The 15,980-nt window shown below is 53.3% G+C and overlaps 5 protein-coding genes across 5 annotated transcripts; 4 read left to right on the forward strand and 1 right to left on the reverse strand.

The window, feature by feature from the left end:
• Positions 1-3,784: 3,784 nt before the first annotated feature.
• On the forward strand, positions 3,785-4,021 carry STEHIDRAFT_43842 (uncharacterized protein; the record flags this gene model as incomplete). Its single annotated transcript, XM_007310976.1, has 1 exon — positions 3,785-4,021. A coding segment is annotated over one exon (237 nt), but the record flags the coding sequence as incomplete, so codon positions are not given.
• A 616-nt stretch (positions 4,022-4,637) lies between these two features.
• On the reverse strand, positions 4,638-7,854 carry STEHIDRAFT_163392 (uncharacterized protein; the record flags this gene model as incomplete). The annotated part of the gene is made up of 7 exons (XM_007311074.1): positions 4,638-4,695; positions 4,748-5,205; positions 5,260-6,245; positions 6,307-6,419; positions 6,474-6,602; positions 6,660-7,096; positions 7,198-7,854. 7 exons carry the CDS (start codon positions 7,852-7,854, stop codon positions 4,638-4,640), a joined length of 2,838 nt encoding a protein of 945 aa, XP_007311136.1.
• A 412-nt stretch (positions 7,855-8,266) lies between these two features.
• On the forward strand, positions 8,267-9,588 carry STEHIDRAFT_163393 (uncharacterized protein; the record flags this gene model as incomplete). The annotated part of the gene is made up of 5 exons (XM_007311075.1): positions 8,267-8,483; positions 8,555-8,906; positions 8,958-9,101; positions 9,155-9,403; positions 9,459-9,588. The coding sequence occupies 5 exons, from the start codon at positions 8,267-8,269 to the stop codon at positions 9,586-9,588; spliced, it is 1,092 nt and encodes a 363-aa protein (XP_007311137.1).
• Positions 9,589-10,441: 853 nt separating this feature from the next.
• On the forward strand, positions 10,442-11,660 carry STEHIDRAFT_163394 (uncharacterized protein; the record flags this gene model as incomplete). The annotated part of the gene is made up of 4 exons (XM_007311076.1): positions 10,442-10,679; positions 10,780-10,936; positions 10,987-11,385; positions 11,612-11,660. 4 exons carry the CDS (start codon positions 10,442-10,444, stop codon positions 11,658-11,660), a joined length of 843 nt encoding a protein of 280 aa, XP_007311138.1.
• Positions 11,661-14,357: 2,697 nt separating this feature from the next.
• Positions 14,358-15,526, forward strand: STEHIDRAFT_69080 (uncharacterized protein; the record flags this gene model as incomplete). Its single annotated transcript, XM_007311000.1, has 3 exons — positions 14,358-14,720; positions 14,790-14,889; positions 14,949-15,526. 3 exons carry the CDS (start codon positions 14,358-14,360, stop codon positions 15,524-15,526), a joined length of 1,041 nt encoding a protein of 346 aa, XP_007311062.1.
• Positions 15,527-15,980: the final 454 nt, after the last annotated feature.

Below are 15,980 nucleotides of genomic sequence, written 5' to 3' on the forward strand. Positions count from 1 at the left end.
GCTGATGCTAAGTGGATTATTATAGAACCATTTTGTGGGCAAAATGTTGATGTCTGGGTCAAAACTAGAGTGAAATAATTAAGAGCTTTGCCGTTGGACAGTCTTACGCAAAGCTCAGACTGGTAAATTGAGTGTGATTGAGCAGCCATGCATCATGGAAATATAGAAGCATAAGGTTTGGGCTCAGAGGCTAGGGCAGGGGAAGATCGACGTCAACGGCGAACATAACCTAGCCTAGGCTAGGGTAGGGGAAGATCGACGTCAACGGCGAACATAACCTAGCCTAATTCAAGTGCAGATTGAATGATAGACTGATTATAAATCACTTATACTTCATTCTCCAAAAGAAATAAAGAGCGGAGATTCTTCTGATTGGCTCAGAAATATTATTTAAATCATTTAAATATTAATTACAGTTAGTTAGTTCACCCCTCGCCTCCCTTAAAAAAAAATCGACTCCCGGTGTTTCATTCAAGATCTCAGCTCCCCTTGTGAAAGTCGCTATGGCCATGGGGCACAGTGGATGACGACTCCGTTCAACGCAGACAAGGCCGAACCCGAATTTGCACGAGATAGACGAACGGCCAGCGGCGTACGTCTGCCATCAGCGAATTCGGGAAAATGCTCTAACCGGTTACAATGACGCGCAATGCGTTGTAACGCGTACAATCCCGGCCAATCCACGGCAACATTGTCCGTCAGATTGTAACAGGTGGAAGTGGATTAAACCCTTGCCATCAACTTTTCCATCCGTTACAATAAACCCGATAGGCACCCGGCTAAATGCCAAAAGGGCCGGAGGCGGAGGCTCTTCCGCCTCTCGCCCCCGGTCCCGCGTCACCTCTTCGCCTCCTTTCTTATCTTATCTGCCACCCGGCGGGTTGTAAATGGCTCAGGATTATCGCTTCATGGAGCAAAGGCTGTATTTCATTCAAAACTATCTAATTACATGGTACATTACTACTACACTAACGGGCCTTTGTTTGTTCATGCAGTACTTGAGCTATGTTACCTTCTTCGGAGCCCTTACGCTCTTCAAATTCTACATCTGCATCACAGTCGACGCACGAAGGAGGGTCAATGAGTAGACAGCGATACTTGTGAGAGGTTGCTTCTCCCAGGATATGCAATCATGTTCACAGTGCGATCAGAAGAGTAGGCGAAAACTCACGCACATAACGTACAGTTTGACTGTTAGCCCAAACCAGCTCGAACCTTGCTCGAACCCCGAGGAAGTGAGACCTCGGATTGTAACGCATTCTGATTACTCGTCCGTGTTGTGTCGGATTGTAAGTCGGTCCAACACCACATGGGCCTGATCTCGGGATGGAACGTGCTACGATCGTGCCTTCCTGGTTATATTGAAATGATAATGGATTACGATCGGCTTCCCTTCCGGCGCGGGATTGTAACCCGGCCAACGTCCGGCCACTTTTTCCCGAATTCGCTGATGACTTGTAATCTATATGGCATAGGAGAATACTGGGAAGGAAGAGATAACTGCGAAATACCAGAAAATGCCGTCGCCGTTGAAAGGAACGATAAACCTCGAGCGATCATTTCCAACCTCAATCATGCAAATCATCTGCCAAATTAGGATTCCAGAAGCATGTTTCGTGGCGGGAAAAAAGGTGGCGCTAAGCCACACGAGGCGCACGAAAGACCCAAGGGCTTTGTCGTTCACTCCCGTTGCACCAACGTCCGAGACGTCGCACAAGCTTGCAGCTAGCCTCGATGGACTCCGCCAATAATCATCCCAGACCAGTTACGCCGCCACGTGGTACAGACGCAGACGAACCCGCGCGCTTGTTTCAGTTCTTGTCGACGCCGTCCAAGAAGATGAGCTCGTCCTCTCATGCCCGCAGCGGTGGCTTTACCGATCTGAAGTGTGTCTTTTCCGAGAAATCTTGTCTCTACGGGATGATACTTATGACCAACAGTGTCGACAATGTCAGAGAATGGCTCGGGAACGACGTCCGAAACCACGATCAGTACGGGGTAGACGACATGCTCCACTATTTTCTCGTCCGCTGTCAGCCTGCCAAATATGTCGAGCGCGAAGGAGTCCAGTTGCTTCAAGAGAGTTTAGAAGCTGTTCTGCCTGTGTCCAACGATGCCGATCTCAGAGAAAACCTGACCCAATAGTGAGCACTTTCTTGGCTTTGCCTGGGCGAATAGCTCCTCAAATACACGCGGTCGTACCAGCTGCAGCGTCGGTGGCCCAGAACAAGCCAGGTATCCGTTCTTTATCAAAGCCTGCAATGCAGCGTTGGCGAAACTCCAGTCGCTTGATATCCCGAGTCTCAGACGCCGGAGCGATCTCCAAATTCTCTTCCATCGCAGCGACCCCAAGATTCTCAAGGGAGCCCACGATAACCTCGTTTCCGATCGCAAACCCGATATCGTCATCGTATCGTTAGCTTCTGCTCAGCGCGCGTCACAGGAATGGGACATGCAATGGGATGATGCCGTAGCACAATACTCTACTTCGCCGCCGGCGCATGGCTTCACGTGGCAAGACATCCTGTCCTCTGAGGAGCTTAAGCTTGCAAAGTATCGACTAGGTCCTCCTCCAGAGACGTACAGCACGGCGTCGGCTGCTGTGGTTGACCACATAGACAACGTGTTCATGATTCTAACTTCTCAAGTTGCTGAAGCTCCTGCAGCGAAGAAGCAGAGAGTGGAGTCTTCGACTGGTACGTCGTTCGAATTTAACTTCATGATGCTGGGCTGAACTTAACATCCTCGAAGCCCCTCGCCGCAGCGGACGAAAATCCGCCAAGCAAAGTTCAGAAACAACAGCGGCCCAAGCGGAGTCTAGTGGAACGAAACGGAAGCGCACAGACGACGACCCGAAGAAGGATTCAGAATCGAGGGCCCCGAAGCCACCTATCATCCAATGCGCTTCGTATGGAACAGAGATGCTGGCTCGTGCGCACGGCGTGAAGCATGCAATTAATTCGCTCGTCATCGGTTCGTCCTCATCTGTACTTTCCACTCGAATTCACCCCTAATTGCAGCCTGTAGACGATGTCCTGTGGATCTGGTGGTACGACCGGGAGGGTGCTATTCAGTCGCAAGGCATCAACTTCATCCAGGATGTGCCACGTTTCCTCGTCCTGCTTCTAGCATTCCAACGGTTCTCGCTCGAAGACTGGGGTTTCAATCTCGAGTTAAACCCCCAAGCTGAGCTCAATCATGACAGCAGCGTAGATGATCGCGGCTCGCCTCGCGCTGAAGCCACCCGCCAACTTCCTTTCGACCTGACATTCACTCCCTCCTTCACGCTCTCGATCCACACGAATGACGTCATCTCCTCTTGGTACAGCTTGACAGGACGCGGTACGGACGTGCTCGGTGCTAGCACGAAGTCGAATCATCCCGTCTCTGGAGAGTTCCTCGATGGTGTCCCGCTGGCCGTCAAGATCTATTGGCCCGAGGTCTCTCGAGTGAGCGAAGAGACCGTCCTTCGGAGGGCTGAAGAGTTCGGAACCAAAGATCCAGATATAGCAGGTCATCTTCCCGACTTGGTTTGCTGTCGAGATTTCGGAATCTCGACGGGAGGTATCAGAGATGCACTCGGCATCGCCAACACCGCTAAATCAAATGGCAAGCGATCGACTAAGTCGCGGACGCTGCGAGTGCTGGTCTTCCGCCGACTGGATCCCATCACGACGTTGGTTGGAAAGGAGTTCGTACGAGCTTGGCTGGAGTGTCTTCGATGTGCGTTTCTCGCTCTCTTTTTACTTGCGTGACTCCACCCAATAGTAGATCTCGCTCAGGTCACTATGCACTTTGGCGGCGCGGTATTCAGCATACCGACCCCAGCCTCGACAATGTGATGGTCGATCGAAGCGAAAAGCACTCCGGAGTCATGAACGACTGGGACCTGGCATTCGTCGACGGTCTTTCAAAACATGATGGTAGCGATCGGACTGGGACCGTCCTTTTCATGGCGTTAGATCTGCTCACGGACGAGTACTGGGACGGCACGATCGAACGTTTATACCGCCATGACTTGGCACCAGAGCGTGTAGCCTCATTATAATGGAACACGTCAAGAACGTTGGCCTCCATTGTAATGTCGCGCGTGAAGCACGCTCACTGCACATTTGGGCAGGCGGGGCCTCCATTATAATGCCCACCAACATGGCTCCACCTGAAATGCTCTTCGCTGTCAGCAGGGTATTTCCCAAAACGGATGGTGCACGCTTTGCACTTTGTTTTTATTTCTTTTCCTCTGCATACATCCAAATTGGGATATCATCAACCCTCTCGGCTAGTATACCTGGATTGGCTCAATCCTTGTGCCACCCTGTGCCACCTTATGCTTTGCATGTTCACGCTCACGCTCAGCGGCTTCAGCTTTTCCGCCACCTTGTAACCAATTACTGCAGGACACGCTGAAGTCATTTTTTCTAGGGAAGTAGCAGCTATATTCAATTATACAGAAGTGTATGGGCGACGGTGATGTATAGAAGAAAAAACATGAAATGGACAGTAGAAATTAGGGTGCAATATGAGGGCTATTACTATGACTGGAGGAAGGCAGACAAAAAGGGGTTAACGTGTCCGAAGAAGAAATAAAAAGCTGGGAGGGAAGGAGGAGACACTGTGGCGCAACCGTGCCATCCCACCTACCCAGTGCGCTTCTTCTTATTGGCTCGGCGACGAGCGGAGTGTGACGGGGCCCCTCTGAATATAATCATCAGTGCTAGACTATGTACACCTGAAACAAAAGACGTACCGTTTGCGCCCCTTCGGAGACGACCCCGTAGGTCCTTCCTCCTCCTCATTCTCCTCCTCCTCCGCTTCCTCGGCCTCCTTGAACTCTGCGACCTTCGTAAACGCGTATCGAACCTCCGCCACAGCATCCTCCCACTCCCTGATCTTCTCCGGCTCCATCTCTGGCTTCATCACCGCCAAACCCCACCAAGAAAGGGATGTAATCACAACGAGAAGGCCGCAGCTCGTTGTGACATTCAGGCAAGCCCAGGAGAATCCATCGGCATTGACAGAATCCTCAGGACTTCCCCGACAAACCGATCGCCCAGGTGCCAGGTTTTCCCACCAGCTCCACCAAGAACGGGCCCAAACATCCAGGTCTTCTATAGGTCTGTCCTCTATCGGTCGGGCATACTTGAACCACTTTTCGACTTCGCCCGGCCTTGACTGCGACGTGAACCGGGGACCGTTGCTCTCAACCTGTCGCGGGGGGTTGGTATGGAGGGGGAGGAGAGAAAATCATTGGTTACGCACCGGGCACCCATCAATACCTTCAACCCTTACAAAGGCCTCAACACATCGAGCCCAGCCCTCCCCCCACCTGCCCTTCCCCTTCACAAATAACCTGTAATACCTCTCCATCCTCTGCGGGAGGTTCGTCGGATCCACGGATGTATGGAGGTCGGGCGGATTCACATCCTCGGATACCACTCTGGTCGATAACTGGGTCGGCGGACTTTGTAAAGGCGGGACAGCCGGACGTGTTTCCTTGAATACCTCCATTATGGATGTATGAGCAGGACTCGGAGGTGAGGCCAACGACTGCTGGGACTGGCGTGGTCCTAAGGGGCTCCGGCTTTTGGGAGGTTGAAGTGGGGGTGGGGTTTGAGGCCGGCGCTGTGCCGCTACTGCGAAGATGGGCACATGTGGCGAGGGAGGCTGCATCAACGCGGTGGAGGGAGCAACAGGGGCAGGGGCATGTGGCCCTGTGGATAGCGCGAGGCCGCCATTCTCAAGAAGCGCCGGGTCTATTAGATGATCCGGTATGGTGTTGGGGACGTTCGGTGCAGCCCCAGGCGGTGGTACGGTGGGTTTGGGGATAGGGACGGGACGTGGTCGAGGTTTGGGAGCAACGGTGGGCCCGTTTGTATTCGGGTGTGTTTCGGGAGTATGAAGACCGTCGGCGGGGGAGCAGGATGACGGTGCTATGTGTGTGGGTACTGAGAGGCCTGTGTTGGATTCGACCGGCGTGGACATCGATGTCGTGGGCGTCAACGGCGTGGGAAGGGTGGGAACCGAGGTCGAGCTTGGCGAAGGAGATGCCGATGCCGATGCCGAAGTCGCGTTCGCGCTTTCCTCGTGCAATGGGCGGGATGGGGCAGGTAAAACCGCGGTCGGTGTAGGTGATGGCGAAGTCACCGACGTGGCCGGGAGAGGGTTTGCGGGAGCACTGCTGTCGGGGAAGGGACTTGGGTCCTGGCCTTCAGTCTTCAGTGCTCGTGATTCGCAAACCGACTTGGCTGTTGGCGAGATGAGTGCCGTTAGTCGAAACAAGAAGTAAAAAAGAAAGCATGTACGTACGGAAGCACTTTGCAGCAAAGTCATGCATCGCGCTGCATATGGCGAAGTACTGGGTCTTCATTGCGTCCGGGAAAAGCTGCTGCTCAAAGTCAGCAGTTCGACCGTGCGTGAGGCTAAAAGACAATCAGCAACACGAAGGTCAGATCTCCGGTGAAACAAGTACTCACGCGCGAACCTTGATCTCTCCATTTTTGTTGGGCATTGGACCGGCGATAACGAGGGTGGAGACAAGGCCCATCTTGTCGAAGATGGCGGACACGACGGGCTGGAGGATCTTGGCGGCATTGTCGATGGCTCTGGGTAGAAGTATTGATAAGTAGTGAACCGAACACTGTAGAAGGAGGATAACTTACGCCTGATATTCTTCCGGAGTGCGCTCATGCGGACCGTCGTTCGGTGCCATCAACCTTTGGAGCTCATCCTCTGCCAACTTCCTTTCCTCATCCCGTTCCTTCTTGACCTTGGCTTTGAACTCGTCCGTTTCGGACGCCCACACCCTCGCGACCGCCTCATTTTGCGCACTTGCCGACTCCGGTTTCTTTTGCCCCGCTGACTCACCGGAAGCCACCATTGCCTCCCAAAGTGCGTTGTTACGATCCCGTATTTCTATGAAGACATTCTTGATGCGGGCTTCCCAGTAGTTTGACATGTAGTACTTGAGGACACCGAGCCGGCGAGGGAGAGTACGAGCCTCACCGGTGAGCGGGATGTCGATAAAGTCGGCGAACGTTGAGCCATCGTTGGACTTGTCGATCTTGCCCATGCGATTACGGAACCAGTTTGCAAGGATCTACAATAACGAAAAAGGTTATTCAGAACTACGGGCCTACAAAGGAATAACAACAAAGGAAAACGGAGCCAATCGACAGCAATAAAAAGGAAAATGCATACCTCACGAAGCTCCCTATCTGCGAGCTTCCGCCGCCGCTTCTCCTCCTCGGTGAGAGCCTCCTCCGAAACATCCATCGCGATGGCGGCAGCCTCGTCGATGTCTCCCTCGGGATCCTCCTTCAATGGAAGGCTTCGCCCAAAAATCCTCCACCATAGAAAGAGAATACGGTCGTAGAATGCCATCCGGTCAGCAGAAGCGATGCATTGGGTGACATGGCTTTCGAGCCAAGCCAGCTTCTTGGGAGGCCACGTACTCTTGCGACCACGCTTGGCACCAGAGGTTTTGAACTGCACGTTACGCGCTCCTTTCGGTCCCTTTTGAGTGCCTAGATGAGCGGTCGACGGAGCGGATGTGGTAGATGCGTCGGAGGGGAGATTGGCAGAGGTTATGGTAGACGCGTCAGAGGGGAGGTTCGAAGGGGTGGATGTAGACGCGTCGGAAGGGCAGACCGAAACAGGGAAAGACGAGGTCGACGGATCAGATGTTGCAGAAGGAGAGGAGGGACCGGTAGGCGTGACAACATCGGGATCGACAGAGAGAGCTGGCGGCGTGAAAGTCTGTGCCGACACAGACAACGGGTCGTGAGGAGCAGGCAAAGTGGACGAAACAAGTGGAGCCGTCTGAGGAACGAGATTAGACTCCTCGTTTAATGGCATTCTCGGGATAGCCAGAGAGTTTTGACGAGAGGTGGCGAGGGAGGAGCCTAAGTTGAGTGCAAAGTCAAAAAAAAGAAAGAGCGAGAAAACGAGCGGGGTTTCCTGTTGGGGGATGTAAGCCCGATTACGCTGAGTCTATGTATATTCGGGGCTGTGTGCGTGCGGTCGTAACGGGCGCGCCATTGGTAGAAACAAAGAAAAACGGGGACCTACAAGGTCCCGATCCATCGCCACACAAGCGAAAGAAGGAACGCGACGCGTTGCAATGAGCCACATTGCCGTGCTTTGGTGTATTTTGAACTCCGCTTCGGCTGCGAGCGTAGTCGTGTTCGGGCGCTGATATATGATCGCCGCCATCACCTTCTCCTGCCACATCGCTCCCGCTCACCGCCTCCCGCCTCCTACTTCCGCTATGACCCGCTCGCGTTCTCGTCCGCTCAAAGCCCGTAGACTCTCCGAAGATATCATCGAGCTCTCCAGCGGAGAGTCCGATAGCGAGGCCGTCTCCTACTCCGGTTCCGAGTATGGCACGGCGTATGAGAGCACCAATTACGATGGGTCGGACAAAGAGGAATTCGTACGGAGGATGTTCCAGACGTTGACCGTCGAGACTGCCCCAAATGTCTATGGTGCGTACCATTCACTAATCGCTACCTTTCTTTTTAACTGATCACGACTTCTGCGATTCTGGCTTGGATAGAAGTCGTGCAGAACGCATCACCATCTCCTCCGTCCCCCTCTTCTCCGTCTCCGCCCCCTCCATCCCCTCCTCCTCCATCTCCCTCCATCTCTCCCCCTCCACCGGTCCCCCCCGTCGTTACTTCTCCCCCGTCCCTCTCTGCAATCCGTCCCTCGGCTACGCCGTGTCACCCGAATACGAAGGGGAAACAGGTGCTGGCACCTGCCTCTCCACTTCAGCCAAACTCTCCTCCCCCCTCGACCGTTTCTCCACTACCTCCTTCTCACCGGAACCTCGAAGCTCCACACCTGAACACCGCCGGGAAAATTTACGCCATTCAAACTAAGGAGGGTAGTCGAATTGTGGACCACTGGTGAGACTCTTGCGTTCTAGCCGAATGTTCAACTCACAAAAATGATCCAAGGGCCGAGGCAGGTGCTTTAACCCAAGGAGTTCCGGGCACGTCGGTCAAGGGCATCCGCGTTTGTCAACGCCCTAAACCTTCAAAGGCTAAGTATAAGGCCTACAGTGCCATAAAGGCGTGGCAGCCTGGCGTGTATACCTCCTGGTACGTCCCGCCGTAGTCGTCAGATGTACTTACTCACACCACCCAACCCATAGGAAGGATCTTCAAGACGCGGCTTTTGGAGCCTCAGGGATGACGTACAAGTCCCACAAAACCTTGATTAATGCCCACATCCACTATGCGAACGCCGTGAACAAGGGCCTTGTGGAGAAAATAGCCTATCACGGTCGCCGTCCTCTTCCAGTACCCCATCCGACGCCGTCAGGGCTTCCTCCGCCTCCCGAAAGTGCAGACACAACGTATGTTGTCACTCAAGGCAGACGTGTCGGTCTGTTCAGTGATTGGTGAGCCCTTCGTTTGCAGTATACCAGCTCCTCGGCCTCATCCTTAAGTGCCCAGGGCGGAGGCGGCCGCACAAGTGCTGTTCATCAAGGCCGCTAACGTCGTCTCCTACCCAACCCGTGAGGCCGCGCAGGCCGCGTTTGACCTTGCTTTGCGACAGGGCCACGTTCGCGTGAAGACTGCGTAACGCGGTGTTTTTCTATCACGCTTTTTTTTACGAACATTCCTCTTCTTTGGGCTAGAACGCGCCCCGTTCCTTTTTATGTTTTGTTCCGTTTTGTTCCGTCTCGCCTTACCCTGTCTTGGTTTGTTTTTTGTTGCTATATCTTTGCTTTTGGTTGTCTTGTCTTGTTTTTCCATCGCTGTCTCTTTGCTCTCGGTTGTCTTTGTGTGTTCCCTTCGTTCGCTTTCACGGTGCTTGGTCAATGAATATATTCTCCTCGACGGCTCACAATCCCGCTTGCGAAGCCATGTGATTCAGTATGACGGAGATGAGTACGTGAGCCTGGGTAATACACCGCCTTCAATATGGGCAATGATCATCCATGCCGTGACATACCCTCCTGAACAGTTCGAGACGGGCCCAACTTCGATCCCTCAGATCGGGCATCTCTATGGCATCCATTTTCTGTTCATTCCATGTCTGTATCTTCCTGTACCATTGCCTGTACTAATCAATTGTCTTTCATCCTCCCCGTGAACTGTGTGGCTGACTCGAGCAGGCGCAACCCCGAACTCGGAGTTTGAAGCAAATCGTAGAGGTTCTACGGAAGACACGCAAGGGAAGGGTGCATCTCAAGGAATCCACGTGCTCATGATCGCAGTGCACTACGACTATGTAGTGCACTGCGATTGCAGTTGGTGAGGAATGCGGCCCTTCTCCTGGTTCCCGTCAAGGTCTCGCCCTTGCCCTACGATCGCTGTCGGCGGGGAACGCGGTTTCCCCTGGTTCCCCTCTGCCACGACAAGGTCTCGCTCGCCCGCTCACTCTGCTTTCTCTGTGCTTCACTCCGCAGCCTTAGCCTTTCGCCGTGCTTGGGATGACTGAAATCGACGAGTCCGAAGTCGACGAGCTTTGGCCGTCGGACATTGAGGAGCTCTCTCCCCCAGGCCCGGAACGTTCTGACCCATTCCCAATTCAAGTCAAACAAGAGGACGACGACAGCAAGAACATCGTCGTTAATAAGAAGAAAAAGGCGGAGTATCAATCGCTCGGGTGGCCAGACGGCCGAAATCCATCTGTCCTTGATGCCTCCTACGGGAGATGGGTCAGCCACAGTGCGCTTTTGTTTGTTTCTACCCATTTTTTTTTTCTCTTTCTTTCTCCCTATCTTCGAGTTTTGGTATCTCGGACTGACCGTTCCATCATCTACGACAGGATTTACGCCGCCAGGAAGCATCCAATATCCCCCAATTTCGACCTACCGGAACTACGACAAAATTCATCGTCACCGTAGTAGTCTTGAGGTCTCAGCGGAAGAACGGGCGGTAGTTTTGGAGAACCGCAAGCTGGAACTTGAGGGTACAAAGACCACGTAAGTCTTTTCAAGCAGCCCCTCTAGAGAATCTCTAACAGCGTTACCAGCACCTACATCAACCGACTGGCTTTGGACTCCGAATATCCATCCGACTACCCGGGCTGGTGGAATCTGGCGAACGACATCTGTCTCAAAGATGATGCTGCCCGCAAGCGAACTGCAGCGCAATTCCTGGCTGACGCCATCGAATACGAAGGCGACCCGTTCTCCTGGGACCTTGTCTTGGGCGAGTTGAAGCTTCGTATTGAGGAGCATCTCGATGCGGTTGGGTTCATCAAGCGCAAGTACTCTTTTCCTGCTGAAGACGACCCCTTCCGCCCTCCGAACCTCGAAGCGCGTGCTCACGCCATCGCGGCGTACACGCAAATCCTCGATCTACTCACCGAAGGTCTTCCATCCCTTCTCGCTGCCTATCAAGATGAGGCTCTTATTCTCCAGGGCAAACGGTGCGTACGTATATCCCTATAGCTGTCCAAAGGCTCATACGGTCTTCCGTAGCGTGAACATGGAAGCATTCAAAGAAGAATTTGGGTGGGATACAAATTCCTTTGCTCCAAATGGTCGCTAGACAGGTGCGGTAAAGTCTCCATTCACTCCGTAAGTCCTATCTCTTCGAGCAGGACCACATCGCCCACCAATACCGTCCATACTCACATATGCCGCTTTATATAGGATTCCCGTCGATTTCGATCTACCCCAGCTCGAGCAGCGGAGACTTTGAGTTGTTTTTGTTTTGTTTCACTTGCTCCTGCTGTCGTCGCTTTCAGATCCCTGCTACGTCGTTCAATGCATCCTCCCCTCCGCCTCATTTGCTATGTTTACCTCGTCGTGTTTTATCCGTTGTCGTGTCGCTCTGCTCTCAATACATCGCTTTCCCCCTTATCGTGTGCACCATATGCAGTATGTAAACTGCTCCTCCTCCAAGGACATGCCCTGAGCGCAAAGAACAAACATCCACCGGGATGTTGAACAAAAGTAACAGAATCGAAGTGAGTGTGCACCGTCGTGCTTCTCTTCGATGGACAAGTCCCTTGTAGATAGATCTTGTACCCGTATGGGGGTCCCGGTATCGTGGCATTCACGGAGTTGTTGAGCTCCAGCTTGCCTTTTCATTTACAGCAATAGTAGAAGGAGAGCGACTGCACAAGAGATGCAGAACGAAAAGGCTTCAACGCGAGGTGAGGCCGATACTCGGCTCAGTACGATCAATGGATTGCGACAACAGGCCCCTCCGAATTCTATTCGAGTATACACATGAGATACATTCAAGGAGATTCAGCTGTTTTCATAATTCTTGCTTGAGGTTACGTGCTGTGGGGACGGAGAATGAGTGCAGTGCTAGCGGTTTTGGTTTGATGTACCCGCGGCTTGCTCTCGAAAGCTTCAGACTCGAAAGTAGTGAGAGTAAACCTATTCAGACTGGAGATGACTTCTAATTTTGTGTGATACATGTATTTGGTAACCATAAAAGATGCCCTGATTATTTAAGTAGTTGTTGCTTGGGAGTACATCCCAAGTAGACGAAGTGAGTGCAGATAGGGGCAGTGGAAGCCAGACACTTTTGGTTTGACGCGACTCGCGAGTTCTGGTCTGAACGATCTTCAAATCGAAAATCGTGAATAGCAAAACAACGCAGACTACAACCTACGACAAAATTTTTGTCACATGTAAATTAGGGCGACTCTAACTGAATACAATTTTTTCCGTATTTTTTTTGTCTGTGGAAAACATCGTCTGGCAGGAGTGAGTCCTGTGGTGACTTTGTGGTTTTGGGCTTGACGCGGCACTCCCGATGGCTTCGGACTTGAAGATCGCACATAAGAAACAGATCCAGACACCAAAATACTATGTATTGTAGTGCAAAAGCATGTCATGTATGTCCCAATCCTGTAAGTACTCTCTCTATATTTTTTTTATCAAGGTATACGGACGCTATGGACGAAGAGAGATGTATGAGCCATTCAGCGACCGACCGAACGGCGATCAAGCCTATGACCCCGATGCGGTACGGCCAAGTTGTGGGTGTTTGTTACCCTGGTATATTTAAAGCCGTCACCGCCCCAATATTTTTCGTTTCCATCTGCCTCATCGTCCCTTCTACCTCGTTCTTCCCTCCTCAACACCTCTTCAGGTCCAGCGAAGGTGAGCGTCGTTTTTTGCTCATTGTCTTGTCATTTGTGCGGCCCAGGGCTTTGGCTTGCAGTGTAGCGCTATGGGCTCATTATCGTCGTCAAAATCCACCGTCCGCTTTCCTTTCCATGCCCGCAGAACAGTAGGCCTCCACAGGGGTTTTAGTTCGCGCGCGTGCTGGTCGCTGGGCGTCGACGGTGGTTTTTTTCGTCGGTGAAGGGTCTTCAGGCTCACCTACAGCGCGTCCTCACGCGTCCTCACGCGTCTTCACGCGTCCTCACGCACCCACACGCGTCATACGTGTTTGGTTGCCTCCCGCATACGCTCTTTTATTTTATTTTGGTCATTTCGCTGTTGTGCTCACGCCCGTGTCTTTTGTTTTCTTTATTTCTTTCCTGCTTGCTTGCGACCGTTCAAGCCTAGGCAAACACGTCATGTCTGAGGACCAACTGCTCTCACCTCCCGTCCTTCTTCCTCCCGCAAGCGTCATCGAGTGCGATATCGATTACGAGGCCCATTTCGCCCGGGCTTGGGACGTGTCTGAAGCAATCTGGGTGGCAGAGGAGTTGGAGCGCCGCCAGCGGGCCGCTGCCACCGCCACGTGTGATGGACCTCGCGCTTCCGATGCCACGACTGATCCTCCCGCCACGACTGCGCCCTCCCCTGCTCCCTCCTACATATTCAGCGACAACCTATCCTCCTCATCACCACCCAGTCCGACGTCAGCCGCCATTGACGAACCCATCCCGCACCACGATGATCCATCTCCCCACCCTGACCAGCCGGCTTTCACGACATCCGAATGCCCACCGGATTCGAGTTCAAGAGCCTCATATTTTGACGGCTCTGAGCTCTCCGAATGCGACTCCGTCCCGATCGAAGGCTCACGGAAGCGCAGGCGTCGCGATGGGTGGTCTGCAGAGAAGCTCGCCCGCGAGAGGGAGAGAAACAAGGCGAAGAAGGCGAAGCGCAAGGCAGCGGGAAACCTCCCTCCCCGCAAGAAGAGTGATGCCCAGAAGGCGAGGAAGAAAGAGAAGAGAGCGGAGGAGATGGCGAGGAGGCTGAGCGACGGTGAATACGATGGGCCAACGCCAGCGGGCTATCGTCTCCCGAAGAACGCCTTGCGGACATGGGGCATCCCTATCGAGGTCCCGGTCGACTACGAGATGGAAAACGCCTCCGCCGCGGATGGTGCTTACGTTGGCATCAATCGCCCCGTGGATAGAAGGTGGGGAACGGACGACTACACCTTGGAGGGTGAGATGAGGAAGGGCCGTACGGTTTTAAAATGGGATGGAGTGTATGTCGTCTTCTTGTCTTTTCTCTCCTCTCCCTGCGATATCCCCCTCTCGCCTTCCTACACAACTCCATATTTTACCATCTTTCACGACTGCTCAGCTCACCGTTCAAAAAACCCGCTAGCACGCCCCATACTCTAATCGACAAGAAGAGGCGTATGCTCGTCATACTCGTTGGAAGACCCAACGATTCCAGTTGGATGCAAGACGTCATCGACCCTGCGTCCGCCCTTCTCGAGGAGACTCGTCTGGAGGGCGATGCGTGCGATGCGTGGACGGAGAAGCAGGGCGATGCTCGCAGGGGGGACTTCGTGGCGATGACGGCGGGCCTTTCGTACGGAGGCGGCCAAGAGGTAAGTCTATCACGAAACAGTTTTTTTTGCCCTTCCCGATCGCCAACACCAGCAGCACGTCGCTTTTAGCATCCCGCCATTCTTAAGGCGGACAAGGCGTGTCAGGTCCCGTATGTAGGGAGGCTCCTACGGAGTAAACCCTTCCGTCGCATGGCCGGTTTTTCTAATTGTGAGCGCGCAACTATTTATTTGCTTCTACACATCTGCTCACACCTTTCGCCTCAACAGCTGCTTTCCATACGTACGCCCCCAAGATGCATAGATATTACGCCACCGAGCTCGAAGCCTTGTACAAACACGACCCCGCCTGCAAGCCGCCCTTCCCGAACTGCGTCTGGCCCGCCTGTACCTTCAACATCGGACCCCGCTGCTGCTCTCGTGGTCACTGCGACTCCCAGAACATTCCCCAGGGCTGGTGCGCTGTATGGGCGTTGGGAGACTACGACCCCAGGTCCGGCGGCCATCTTGTTCTCGAAGAATTCAACCTCGTCATCGAATTCCCCCCCGGCTCCCTCATCCTCATTCCCTCCAGTACAATTCGTCACGGCAATACCCCCGTACGCGAGCACGAACATCGCTACTCGTTCACCCAATATTGCGCAGGAGGCCTGATGCGGTGGATCCATCACGGTTTCGTCCCCGAATGGAGCCTGACGGATTCGACCCGAAAGGAGGCGTACGGGAAGAAGGGTGAGCGTTGGACGGAGGCGTTAGGGATGTATTCGGTGCTCGAGGAGCTCACAGACGATCATCGCGGCTGTTGTGGGGTTCGTAAGGATGAGGTGTCGGAGGAGGGTGGCGAGTAGCCTACATGTCTTCGTTTTGTGCGGGTTTTCTGGCTGTGGGTCTTATGTAGACTGTTTTGTTCTTGTACATCTCCCTTGTATCTCTACCTTATAAAAAATCACGCTTGGTTCGGACGCTCCTCCTTGCATGTCACGTGTGCTTTGTTTATCGTGAACCGACGAAGGCATTTGCCATTTCTTGCCATATATGGTACAGAAAGGCAAATCTCGGGTGCCACCGAGCTATCTCGCAGATCTGCAGGTCCACACCCATGCACTTTTCCACACCCACACCGCTGTCGTCAAGCCTCGACTATGTCTGCAAAGACAAGAGGTAAAGCCAAAGCTGGTTCCAGCGCGCAGAAGAGGACCTCGGAGCTTCTCGACCCGGAGGAACAGCTTCTGGCAAGGCAGTCGACTACCGACGTCGAGCTCCTCAATATCAATACACGCAACCGGAGGATCCGTACGAAAG

This window comes from Stereum hirsutum, assembly GCF_000264905.1.
Source record: "Stereum hirsutum FP-91666 SS1 unplaced genomic scaffold STEHIscaffold_23, whole genome shotgun sequence".
Lineage (NCBI taxonomy): Eukaryota > Fungi > Basidiomycota > Agaricomycetes > Russulales > Stereaceae > Stereum > Stereum hirsutum.